Below are 12801 nucleotides of genomic sequence, written 5' to 3'. Positions count from 1 at the left end.
AAGATTGAGCCTAAACGAACAGCTATGAATGAAATTGATGATATATTTGATATGGTGAAGTGATTATGCACTTGGCCGCCATGTTCTATAGACTTGAGTCATGGCGGTACCCGTGAGAGCTATCGCAACTACATTTATGTGATCGATCTTATGAGACGCCCGCAGCTGAATCCCACCAGTTACAGAGCTACAGTATATGCTACGGGTTCACCACCATAGCAGAACCACGATGCCCTAGGTTTACATAGCCGACGTTGCCAGAAACAAGCCGAGGTAGTTTACAGCCGCCTGGGAATTGTGTGACGTTAATAATCATTGATTCGGCTCAGTACCACTATGCCGGCTGAAGAAGATTTTGCTCCACCCACGCCTCGCCACTTATATTCAGAGTGTCTCTTGTCTTGTCTTGTCTTGTCTCATAGGCCATTTGCCCGCTACCTCACTTCTTGCTCGGCCAGTCTCTTTAATGTTTTTCAAATTCCGAGGGTTGGTTGCGCTGCGCTTGCTACGGATGGTTTTGCCTGCTTTCTCTAGGTACTTTATCGCGGCCCCAGCTTGTCCAGAATCTTTGTGCCCTCCTCTTCCCACTCCTGCTTTGAGACCCACATGCTCTCCTTGTCCGCCATGATGTTGGCCAGCACCGCACCACCGAGGAAGACCATGTGCCGACGTCGCGGCGGGTCCTCTATCCGGACCTTGAACTTGTTGAGGCGCTCCGGGTTGCCGCCGAGGGCGCGCGCGTGAGCCAGAGCTGCTTGAGCTCCTTCTCGAGCCGGCTCGGCAGGCCGGGGTACATGCTGCTGCCGCCCGACAGGACGATGGCCTTGAAGAGCGAGGAACGCACGTCGACGTCGGCGGCCTGTATCGTGTTGAAGAGGAACTCGGCGATGCCCGGCTGCTCGCAGTCGACCAGGTGGGGCTGGAACAGGCACTCGGGGGCCTCGAAGCGCTCGCTGCCGACGCGGATGACGCGGCCGTCGGGCAGGGTGTAGCTCTCGACGAGGACGGTTGTGTCTTCACTAAGACGCTTGTCCAGCTCGAGGTCGTACGAGACGTAGCAGAGCTTCTCCTTGATCTGGCGCACCGTCTCGAAGTCGGCCGTTCGGTTCAGGGCGTAGCCGCGGCGGAGTAGCAGGGAAATGAGGTTGCGGGTCACGTCACGGCCGGCGACGTCCAGACGTCGCGTCAGGTGGTTGAGCACCACGGATTCGTAGACGGGCACGATATGGGTTACACCGTCACCAGAGTCGACGACGACACCGGAGCTAAGACCTGCAGAAGGAAAATGAGCGGTTAGTATGGTAGCTCGGCAAGCAGGCAGCTAGCCGGATAGCAGGGATAGCTAAGCTGTTGTAATCGACTGACCTTGGGCATAGAGGGCTAGCACGGCCTGGATAGCCACGTATACACCGCCAAAGTTGTAGCGCTCAAACATGACCTCGCACATCTGCTCGCGGTTCTTGAGGGGGTTCATGGGGGGCTCGGTCAAGAGGATCTTGCGGCCGGTCGGGTCCATCTTCATCTTCTCGAAGAAGGTGTAATCCCAGAGGTGCTGCATGTCGTCCCACTTCTTCACGATGCCGTTCTCCATGGGGTAGCTGATCTGGAGCATGGTGCGGGCGGCGGCGGCCTCGTCACCGCACATGATGTCCTTGATGACCACATCGTTGGCCTCGGCGCCCTTTTCTTCGGATCGCAGGATCGGTCGGCCGACAATCGAGGGGTACTGGAACTCGGGGAAGTTCTGAGCCGCGTAGCCGACCTTGAGGAAACCGGTACCGCCGTCCAGCACTGTGAAGGGGCGGAAAAAGCAAGGTCAGTATGTAGTACACGTGCGTGGGTGCGTTGGGCGTTCCTGGCGACGAGCAGCCAGGCTGACACGACAGGTTAACGGGGGGGCAGCGTGCGCACTGACCGATGGGAGGAGGGTTGGCCATGGCTGATTCGTTTCCGCAGGAGTCGTGAAGGGAAAAAAGAAAGGCTGTCGGTCGGTGGATGGGTAGGTCGAGGATGTGTTGCCGTCTCGGCCTCGGGGTGAGGTGTCAAGTGTCGGCCTGCCAATTGAGGGTGTCGTCAATTAGGCGGATGAGGGTGGGAATGATGCCCCCAGCTGAGTAATCATGCGGGCCGTACGATTGGGATAGGGACTGGGATTGAATTGGATTGGACTGGGCAACCTCTCGCTCAACTCAAGGCTCCCTGAACTGATCGAACCAACCTCGAACTCGACACCGCTGTAGGTTCCATACGTAATGCCCCGCCCCGCCTCCTTTCCGCGGCAGCACCATCGGACTTTCATTCTTCCAGCTAAGCTACCCCCTAGGTACCTACCTACCCCGCCCTTTTGTGGCCTTGAGCTGCCAGAGCCACAGCGCATCGTGGCTTGTGGCAGTTACACAGGAATCAATGTGCCTCTTGATTTCTTCTCGTGCGCTTCAAGAATAGTTCAATCCAATATTTAAGAAGTCAGGTATCTCACAAGATCGCATGCACAGTTTATTCAGCCCGAGAAATTCGTCCTTTTCAAGAAGAGTACTCAATGGATACGGCTCGGGACTCCACGAAGTCTCGGCCAAAAAAGATCCAAACACCAGCTTCCGGCATTTGGCCCTTCCTTACGCTGCCCAATCTCAGTTGCTGTTGGTACTCACACCTTGACCGGCAAAGCTGCCCGTTTACATGTATCCCGTCCAATACCCCAAACGCCCGATTCCTTATTACTTGTTCTGGCAGACATCCTACCTTTGATTGGTTGACTTCTGCTCTCCACGTCTCCTCCCAACGGGGCCGAAACTCGCTACTGACGATAAGCAAAACTGCCCTCGGCACCTCCCATAAGCCAAGTGGAGGAAGAAGTCCAGACTGGGACATTCCTTGCCTCACAACACATAGCGGAATCGAGGGTCCTATGAATGATTCGGGTCAGCTTGTTCAACAGGATGCGTTGATCTTGATGTCTGTCTACGACTTACTTCGAAATCCGTCAAATCTGCTGAGATCTCATCCAGCACTGTGTCGTCTTCCTCCCTGGAGCCGGAAGCCTGGTCCCTCCTCTTGTTCCTCATGGTCAAAAGCAGTCGCAGACAAAGTGCAATGGTCGTCTGTGCCGCCGAACAGGCGATGATGAGCTTGCAGCCCGTTGGGTAGGTCGGCTTCTCCGCGTCGAGGAAGGCGTGCGGCCCGATGACGTTGCCGGCGCAGTACGCCGCGAAGACAATGGCCGTAGCCGTCGTGCGCTTGGTATAGCCTCCCAGGTTCGTGGCCGGCATCTGCAGCGACAGCACGAGCGATGCCACGAAGGACCCGCAGATGTAGTACCCGAACAGGACACCCATCATGCCCTGAGTGCGATCCAGCTTCCAGATCAGGCAGATGCCGACGACGGTGGGGACCAGGTAGGCGGCCATGATGAAGGTCCGGATGTTGCGGAAGCGCGACGCCAGGTACGTGCCTGTCAGGATCCAGAGGACTTGGAAGGCGCCCTGCGGGATGCCAAATGCAGTCGTGAGGAGAGGGTCTTTGACCACGCCTTTGATGATGAGCTTGCCGAAGTTGGCGATCTGTAGAGTTTGGGGTCAGCTGTCCGGCCTTTGCTTTACGTGAGCGCTCCAGGGAAGCTATGAGTACTTACACCGCCATTGATGGTTTCGTTCAGCAGAGTGAACAGAGTCAGCAGCCAGACTTGGGGATCCAGCAATGCCTCCTTGATCTGGTACACCTTGATCGACCGATTGAGGATACCGGTGCGGCCAACCTTCCCTCGAGCGATAAGGGTGGCCTTCTCTTCGAGGGTGAAGCGCTTCGCTGTGATGATATCATCGGGCAAGAAGAAAAGCAAGATGCCACCCCAGAGGACGGTCACGCCGCCGCAGAGAAGAAAGATGGCTTTCCACACAGGAAATGTCTTGATCTGGCCAATGCCGTAGCTGAGGATCCCACCCAGCATTGAGCCGACACCATTGCAGCTGATGAAGATTCCCGCCCGAAATGGCTGCTCGTCTCGAGTGTACTAGCATACCCCATCTATCAGTTTCTGTCATGCCTCAGGTCAGGGCTTGTCGTTACTAACCCACATGCCGACGATCATGATGGTCAAAGGCGTGATGGCGCTCTCAAAGACGCCTAGTAGGAAGCGACAAGCCAACATCCCGCCGAAGTTATGCGTCGCCGCGGTTATCATCAGGATGGAGCCCCAAGTTATAACGCAGCCGCAGATGACCTTGGCCATGAGCGTGCGCTGGGCTAAGTAGCTCCATGGGTATTCGGCGACCATGTAAGCCAGGTAGAAAGCCGAGGCGAACCAGCTGTACTGATCTTGGTTGATGCCGGTGTCTTTGAAGAGGTCAAACACGGCGGCGTAGGAAAGCGCTTGCTTGTCGACATCTATGCATTTGTTTTCAGTTGTCAGTCAAGATTCTAGCCAGCATTGACACAAGAGCTTCGGGAAATGCTCACATTGAAGGATGCCAGTTCCTGCAAGCAGAGGCAGCAAGACGAAGTCCACTTTACGGACAAGTCGTTTGACTGCAGCTCGGTCGCTCAAGAGCTCGCCGAGGTACTCATGGGTGAGGTTGTTATCTCTGAGGAATGTCTCCGTAGCATCTAGATCGTTGGTGACGGGCACATCTGCGATGCTGATAGAATCTCCCCTCTTGATCTCTGAGCCGACCTTGTCGTCGACCTTTTTGTCTTCCATTCTCTAGGACTGAAGAGGGCCAAACGGTAGGTAGGTTAACCGTGAGATGTTGTTGATCTTGGGCCACGCAATGTACGACCTCACCGGGAACCGGTGACTTTGAGGAGTACCGAACCCTGCCTATCTACATACCTCCTCTCTATCTAGGTCACCCCGGCTCTTATCATACATTGGGCGCCCGAAACCGGTTATGTTAGCCGTTGACCCCGGATTTTGCTGATCTGCAAGGGGATGGAGTTAGACTGGGTTCCACAGTCCCTGGGCCGCCAGCCAATGGAGTCGATAGCCATATCACCGGCAACTTGTCCGAAAGTACTGCCCAGCAATGATCGGAGCGGTGCCGATGCAACTACTAGTCCCCCTTAGTCAATGGCACGCCATTGACCCCAACTCAATCCCGAGACTCACCTTTTGGTGTCAATAGACACATCAACCGAGTGCAACACAAGTGTCACCTAGCACCTACCCCTCAACTAGCAATCCGTCCCGTTGCTTGAGAAGTTGTTTCTCTATTTTAAGTCATGATGGCGACTATGCAAGACCCAAAGAACAGACCGCGGGTAGCTCTCCCGCAAGGCACCGTGGTCGGCGTCACGCAGCACGGCGCCTACCCCAACCCCGTCGACGCCTTCCTCGGCGTCCCCTACGCGCAACCGCCGACGGGGGACCTGCGCTTCCGGCCGCCGGTTAAAGTCGCCAAAGCCGCGCCGGGGGAGGAAGAGAAGATCATCGATGCCTCGCAGTTCGGCCCCCGCGCGCCGGCGAAGCAGTTCCTGATCATCGGCCCGAAGCTCGAGGAGAGCGAGGACTGTCTCACGGCCAACGTGTTCCGGCAAGCGGGGGCTGCTGCGGCGACGGGGGAGAAGGGTAGCAAAAAGCTCTTGCCGGTAGCCATCTACATGCACGGCGGCGCGTTCAACCGCGGCAACGCTGCTATGCATGACACGGCGTCCATGGTGGGCTGGTCGGCGGCGCCGTTTGTCGCGGTGTCGTTCGGGTACCGGATTGGGGCCCTCGGGTTCTTGCCGTCTGGCCTGAGTGCGAAAGAGGGCGCGCTCAATCTTGGGCTCAAGGACCAGATCTTGATGATGGAATGGGTTCAGGAAAATATTCATCTCTTTGGCGGGGATAAGGATAATGTGACGCTGATTGGGTTATCCGCTGGAGCTCACTCGGTAAGCGATCCCGAGTTCCCATCGACATGTTGTGTCATTCAGTTTCCGGTGCTAACAGATTCAATGAAAGATCGGCCATCACCTGCTGAACTACGAAGAAGGAAAGCCACCTTTATTCCACCGCATCGTGATGGAATCCGGCGCCCCCACATCCCGCGCCGTCCGCCATTTCGACGCCGAGATCCACGAGCAGCAGTTCCGAGACTTCTTAGCCGCGGTGAACTGTCCCCAAGACACCCCCGAGTCCGGGATCTTCCCCTATCTCCGCTCCCTCCCCATCGACGCCATCGCCGCGGCCCAGACCAAAGTCTTCTACGAGTACAACCCGAGCCTCCGCTGGGCCTTCCAGCCCGTCATCGACGGCGAGATCATCCGGCAGCGGCCCATCGACGCGTGGCGCAAGGGCCAGTGGCACAAGATGCCCATCCTGACGGGCTTCAACGGCAACGAGGGCTCGCTGTACGTCGACAAGCAGATGCGCACGCCCGAGCAGTTCACGGCGTTCTGGAAGACGCTGCTACCACAACTGAGCGACGCCAACGTCGCCACCATCAACGAGCTGTACCCGGACCCCACCGGCCCTGATGCCGCTTCGTCCAAGTACAGGGTCGAGGGCGCACTGAAAGAGAAAGGCGGGGTCGGCGCCATGTACAAGCGCATCGAGGCCGCGTACGCGCACTACGCCTACGTGGCGCCCGCGCGGCAGACGGCGGAGCTCGCGGGGGCGCAAGGGGTTCCTGTCTATTTGTACCACTGGGCGCTGGAGAAGACGCTGGTCAACGGCGCGGCGCACGGGGAGAACATGCTGTACGAGGTGCGGGACCCGGGGGTGTGCGGGGTGAGTCCGGCACAGGACGAGCTGTCGCGGGTGCTGCATGCGTATGTTACGAGCTTTATCTGTACGGGGGACCCGAATGGGGGTGTTGAGGATGGGGATGGGGTGGAGCGGCCGAGGTGGGAGGCGCATTCTAATGGGGATAGGGGAACGAAGGTGAAGATGGTCTTTGGGAAGGGCAATAAGGAGTTTGTCGGAGGTGATAGTGATGGGAAATCGCAGTCGCCACCGCCGCTGGCGGAGTTGGTCGAGGATGTTTGGGCTAAGACGGAGTCGGACTTTTGGTGGGATAAGGTCGAGATTTCCCAGCAGTGATTAACTTGTTTGGATATTGAGGTAAAGCCTTATAAGAAAACGTATTTCTGCAGTTTGACTACGTCCCGTGGTATCTACCAGAACCCGCGACATGTCCGGAGTCTCAGCTTGCTGCTCTGTTGGGGTTAGTTCTACTACCAGACCGCCGGCTTGGTTCCAAGTCTTTGTCTAGCGGCATAACAGGAATGAATACTTGAAAAGTGAGTTGAGATGTAGAAGGTAGTGCATCAGGAGCACACTTACTCCCCCCGCATGCCAAGTCTTTCGGTTTCCGCCAGGAACATGACGAGCTCCTAGGGCAAGTAAGTTCATGACTTGGCTTACACTACTGCAGCTCCTCGCCAACCTTATCAGCAAAACCCCCCAAAAAGGGTTCGGGGAGGCTATCCGTTCCGAACTCCGTCCGCTCTCTTATGTAGACGATATATCAAGCAGGCTGCTGACAGCCACCTCCCACGAAACTGGTTAGTGTCCCCTTTAACCCGTACGAGGCAGATTTTGTCAAACGGACTTCCACCTACCCACACCACCAACCGGAAAGCCTCTTTTTGGCTTCTTACTCAGGGCCTTGGCGGCACTGCTTGATTCGCTACACGTGGCGCCTCTCGCCCGTGACGTGATTCTCGCCTATGCCCCTTTCGGTTACGACTCAAACAACTGGGCTGTCTGCTCTTGGGGGCAGGCAGCCTTCTTGTTAGAAAAAGGGCGCACTACTGCAAGTGTTCGACATACACAAACCTTACTGTATCTACAACCAGTGTCTCAGGTTCGTTGCCTCTGCTGTTCTTAGTCAGAATTCCAGACAGCATGAGAGCGTCTTGGGTTTTAGTACACGATCTTAGTATTATCACCCTTTGAGTTGTCATCACATTCACAAGATGTCACTGTTGGTTTTCACCTTCGCCAGAATGATACATAATAAGGAGAGGGCTAAAAAAGCGGAAGTGATGGGCCGTAAAGAGATATATGACATCGTACAGAAGTGTAAGCTTATGGCACATCTCCCTAGCTTCCCCGGCTGAACCAGAATGCTGGGACATGATCGACGATGCAGGTAGTCCGGACCCCCATCCCCCAACATTCCAAATAATGGTGTGTGCTGCATGTAACGTGTGTTTCCGGACTTAAGGGCGGCCTTGCGTAGGACCGTGCAGCTCACCGAGGTGAAAGGAAGGAGGAAGCGTTATTTCTATAATGATGTACTCAAGTCACCGGGGCGCCCACAAATAGAATATGTTGTATATACCACGAAGGCGGCTTAGTGGCACTGTTTGTGGCCCTCACAATGTCCTTTCAGCTATATGAAAGCACCCGGGGAAGGCTGACAGACATGATGATAGGCAAAAGTAGGTAGCTCAACGGCGACAAGGATCTCGTCACCATCCGCGCGTACCCATTTCTTGGGCATGACGTTTTACTGCCCGGTAACTCAAGGAGGCGCCACTCCATTGCATATCAGAACGCTGCCACGAATGCTCTCAGCCCTACACACGTAAACTTCCCGATTGTGGCATGATGGTGGCGGCGGCGGCGATGGTGATATGGTTACCTAAACCTTACATATTGCTTCTTTTTACTAAGCTTCAGTATACTTATACGGTGGATAAATTGACAAAAGGCTTTCTTACGGCTGGCTGATGATGTTTCGTAGGATGCTGCTTACAGGTATGCTTTTTTTGGCGCCGCTTACGCGGCGAGGTCGCCGGCGTTTGTCAGCCCAGCCGCCTGCGTGCCCTATCCCATTCAGCCAGGAGGTACGTCGTGATCATGTACTTCACCTATTCTGGGTAAGCATTTCGAGTTGAAGCTAGTAGCTGCCACGGACCGGAACAAATATGACTATTATTATTAGCATTGACTTGGATTATATACATCGATCCCTGGCAGCAATGACGATGACATACGTAAGTGAGGTATACTCCTATTTCGGAGCATCCGTCCTTTTAAAATCCGCACTCTGGGGGTATAATCCCTCCGGCGGAAAGAAGTGGTCGGTATGTCCGAAGTGTCCATTCCTGACGGATCATGGATATCCCATACCCCCCCCCAAAAAAGAACCCCGGTCCGTGTTTCGGGTGTTCCTCCGTAGTTACCTCGTCAACCGGCAGCGAGTCGTTGCATGTCGGGCTACACAACTCACAAAATGAGGAAGAGCCCACCGAGACTTCACTAAAGCACCCCGGATGCTACCCTCCATCACTACTGTAGTATCTATTGGTGCCCGGTAGAAGCTTGGATTCCAAAGACCCCACGCTGTCATTCCTACAGCCCAGGTGGGATGCAACATTATTATCCCGCACAGTCAGCCGTCACTCATGAGCTAATAGCCGGGATTTCTAGGGAACCTCTAGGGAATCAATTTCCACCGCAGGTAGATCCGTCCCCATGTGGGTATATCCGCCAGAAGAAGAAACAGAACTGAGAAACTCCGGGAATTGGAGACATATCTCAATGCCAATACTCCATAATTGTCAGCAAAAGGGATGAGAAGGAATAGCACAGCCACAACTTGGAGCTATCACCTTGGGTACAAGGGAACAAATTCCTTTTGGCTGAACGATAAACCGCATAAAGCAAAGTTCCCTTCCAGCTTATCCTTGACTGCTGATAAATCGAAAAACAAAATCGAGAATGCAGGAATGAGATGACGTGAGCCCAAAGATTTGCTGGGAAGCTTCCGATGGAGTAGGGCCCCGTCAGCAGCCACTCCGTATATATATTTGTGTAAGAAAAGGACCAAGTGGGGAAAAAAAGAAATGTGCGGCTAAAAAAGAGCTGAGTACACTCTAGACGAAAAGATCCTTAAAATAGCCAATGGTGCTACAGATCTGAAACCTGCATACAATAAAGCACTCCAAGACCCTCCATGCCCAAGCGCGCGCACTGAGGCGCCGCCACGGAGAGTCGATGTAAGAAGCACGTTATGGCGCATGCCATAGTTGCAGAGGCATCGACAAAATCCTCGCATCAGCCAAATACTAAGAGTCATGTTCAACCTCGGCTCTGAACGTGCCGTATTTTATTATCACAAGGCAGGTAGGTAGGTAGGTAGGCGGCCGGCTATTGTAATACAAGAGAGTCGGACTATCTCGATACCTATATTGACAAGGATCAGATGGATGGATCGAGTAGGAGTAGGGCTGAGAATATCCACTTTTGCCGTCCCAAACTGTCGGGTAAGGAAGGTAACGTAAGAAAAAGAGAGAGAAAGAGAGACGCGTCGGGCCAGGGTTCCTACCTATCCCCGTCCAGAATGATCTAATCATGTGATTTGGAAACCGAGGAAGCCGAGGTTACCAAATGGAGTCATACCGGGTGCGCCGACTGTCCTGAATTTTGCCTAGAATAGGCAACCATGTCGTCTTTAAAGTCCCGAAAAAGGAAGCGGACTAGTATTCGGAGGAACCTGAGTCTCTTGATGGGTACGATGCAATACGGCATCAATCAACTCTGGGGCCAAGTTATCATAGCATATGGCTCAGGGGTGTCAACCAAGTGAAAACGCTCAGTTACCGAGCCATGTGAATTTCCAATAAACAATAACGATAAGTCAAAAATTCTCTATACGTAAACAGAACAAATGTCGTAGATAGCGTGACCCATGTAGTGTAAATCCCAACACGGCCATGAAGATAATGATGCAAGAAATGGTATCTCTCCTTTTCCGATCCCCGAATCACCTGACCGACCTGGCGACTACGCAACTCCCCATCGTAACTGACCATTATCAAGACTTCTGTCTAGATGGTGTAACATTTTCGCCCAGACATGCACCTCGTATGCTTTGTAAAGGCAACACAGGAACAAATCCTCAGATGTTGCCCCTTCGTGACTCCCACCCACCATGCAACTCCAAGATACTCCTCATGTATTTGTTAAAAAGCAGAACCATGAAATATCCTCAATGCTTCCCTCTCAATGTCCCCGAAAGATAATTGTTGCCGCTAATACCTTCGATCCTCAAGGGGCACGTTCGGGCCGTAGAAGCCCCCCTCTTCTCCCCCAGAGGCGAGGCATGCCAGGCAAACGCCACCACCGTAGACTCGAGTGTGGCGTTTCCATCCCATTCCAGCGTCATCGGTAACTGATATAATCTCGCCGTGCATCTCGATTTCATCCTGGGAGAAGGAGTCATGCGGAGGAGGCAGCATGGGATTCGATGATGGAAAAGAATGGGGCGAGAACAATGGTACTTTGGCATCAAGCTCAGCAGCCGAGACATCCTGAGGCGACCCAAATGAGAGTGTTTTGGTATATGACCTTCGCCGGGAGGAAGTGGGAGAGCTCTGGAATTCAGGCATGGTAGTCGAGGACGTGCTAGAACCAGCAGAGTAGTCGGGATTCTGGTGCTGATAGAACGGGATCGCAGCATCACCCGCGATCGAAACTGAATCGCCGTGGCGTCTCTCCTGAAAGTGGTAAGACGCAGTGTCTATCGCAAGAGGTGTCATGGGAGGTGGAGGTGGTGGCCGTGAGGCGAACATCGGTGGGAAATTCTCTGCTGCTGCGGCACCGCCAGCACTGCCATCTCGAACCTCATTGCCCTCCTGCTGGGGCCAATAAGGGACGTTTTCTGCGTGCCGCGGCCTTGCCCTTTTGCTCCCCTTCAGCCGTTCGGTGTTCGATGACTGGTTGTGCGGCATGGCGGGCTCAGTGACGCTGATGCCACTTGATGTCTCCCAAAAGCGTTTCTTCGAGTCGTCCCGGTGTGCAGCCGGAGGCAAGTGTAGCGCCAACAGTGATCTGTTCCACGATGTGAACTTCAAGTAAAATGCCACCATGAGCGACAAGCACACGGCCAGAAACGCCAAGTGTATAGCAAAACGCAGTGGGTTTGAGGAGTCAATAGCCAGGGCGACGACGTTGGTCTTGGCCTGTTGTAAAGGTCGACTGACAGCGGGCATGCTGGCTGTTTAAGACGGTTTCAAGACCCTTGCCTGCTTTTATCTGTGCCGTATAGGGTCGAAATGGGAGGGACCGAAGGTGGCTTGAACTGGGGTCATGAAGTGGACCACCAGGCTGACAGTTGGTACTACCTTGCCTGACGAACAAGTACACCCACAATCTCCAGCAGGACACGACTTCTCGGACGAACCGCGTTGAACCACGTAAAAAGGCCTTATGTCGGGCCTGCTTTGGATCGAGGTGACCGACGTGGCCGAGGCTCGGAACAATAGTTTTGTTATTGACGGAGGTACTGTGGTACACGGGAGGCAGGCCAGTCTAACATGAGGATGAGGCAGGTGGTCATTAGAATCCCTCAAGTGACTGGGGCTGCGTAACCTGTCAACAAAGAAACGTGCGACAACGGTGCATGCGTAGGATTTATAACAGAAGGATGGCCGTATGTGCCGTGCGGCAAGTGTGATGACGCTCACGTAAAGCCAGCAAAGTTATGCAGACGTGGTAGTCTTATGTGTGGAAGGATCAGATGAGATGCGACGGGAAGAGGGCCGTCATATAGACTAAAGGTACCCGGTATCCAACGAGGGTAAGCATAATGAAAAAGGTACTTACTTGGCCATCGAACAATTGGCCATTAGACGAGCAGCGGGATCTGGAGTTCAGATGAACCGCTAGGGGGAGGGTGTGTCGGTAGGTCTCGCATGGTCCCAAAGCATTTGCCCTTTTGGGTCCTCCATCTTACTGTCAGGCAGCCTCAGTCGGCTCCTTGGGGCAAGAAAAGCGACGACCCTAATCGGACTGACTCGGCTGCTTGCCTCTTTGGCGGCGGCTGTCTTCTGGGCAGAGTCATTGGACAGCGGAGAGCGCTCTGAGAC

At 54.3% G+C, this 12801-nt stretch overlaps 4 protein-coding genes across 4 annotated transcripts; 1 reads left to right on the top strand and 3 right to left on the bottom strand.

Annotated features, from left to right (window-relative positions):
• Positions 1–539: 539 nt before the first annotated feature.
• Positions 540–1937, bottom strand: PG997_011475 (actin-like protein 2; the record flags this gene model as incomplete). Its single annotated transcript, XM_066815790.1, has 4 exons — positions 540–800; positions 845–1272; positions 1366–1791; positions 1916–1937. 4 exons carry the CDS (start codon positions 1935–1937, stop codon positions 540–542), a joined length of 1137 nt encoding a protein of 378 aa, XP_066665080.1.
• Positions 1938–2879: 942 nt separating this feature from the next.
• Positions 2880–4696, bottom strand: PG997_011474 (transporter; the record flags this gene model as incomplete). Its single annotated transcript, XM_066815789.1, has 5 exons — positions 2880–2906; positions 2973–3560; positions 3632–4009; positions 4070–4383; positions 4456–4696. 5 exons carry the CDS (start codon positions 4694–4696, stop codon positions 2880–2882), a joined length of 1548 nt encoding a protein of 515 aa, XP_066665079.1.
• A 524-nt stretch (positions 4697–5220) lies between these two features.
• On the top strand, positions 5221–7021 carry PG997_011473 (uncharacterized protein; the record flags this gene model as incomplete). The annotated part of the gene is made up of 2 exons (XM_066815788.1): positions 5221–5871; positions 5942–7021. The coding sequence occupies 2 exons, from the start codon at positions 5221–5223 to the stop codon at positions 7019–7021; spliced, it is 1731 nt and encodes a 576-aa protein (XP_066665078.1).
• Positions 7022–10965: 3944 nt separating this feature from the next.
• PG997_011472 (uncharacterized protein) lies at positions 10966–11925 on the bottom strand (the record flags this gene model as incomplete). Its single annotated transcript, XM_066815787.1, has 1 exon — positions 10966–11925. One exon carries the CDS (start codon positions 11923–11925, stop codon positions 10966–10968), a length of 960 nt encoding a protein of 319 aa, XP_066665077.1.
• Positions 11926–12801: the final 876 nt, after the last annotated feature.

This window comes from Apiospora hydei, assembly GCF_038363865.1.
Source record: "Apiospora hydei strain CBS 114990 chromosome Unknown utg000008l_segment0_segment0, whole genome shotgun sequence".
Classification (NCBI taxonomy): Eukaryota; Fungi; Ascomycota; class Sordariomycetes; order Amphisphaeriales; family Apiosporaceae; genus Apiospora; species Apiospora hydei.
This window is presented reverse-complemented; position numbering and strand designations above follow the sequence as displayed.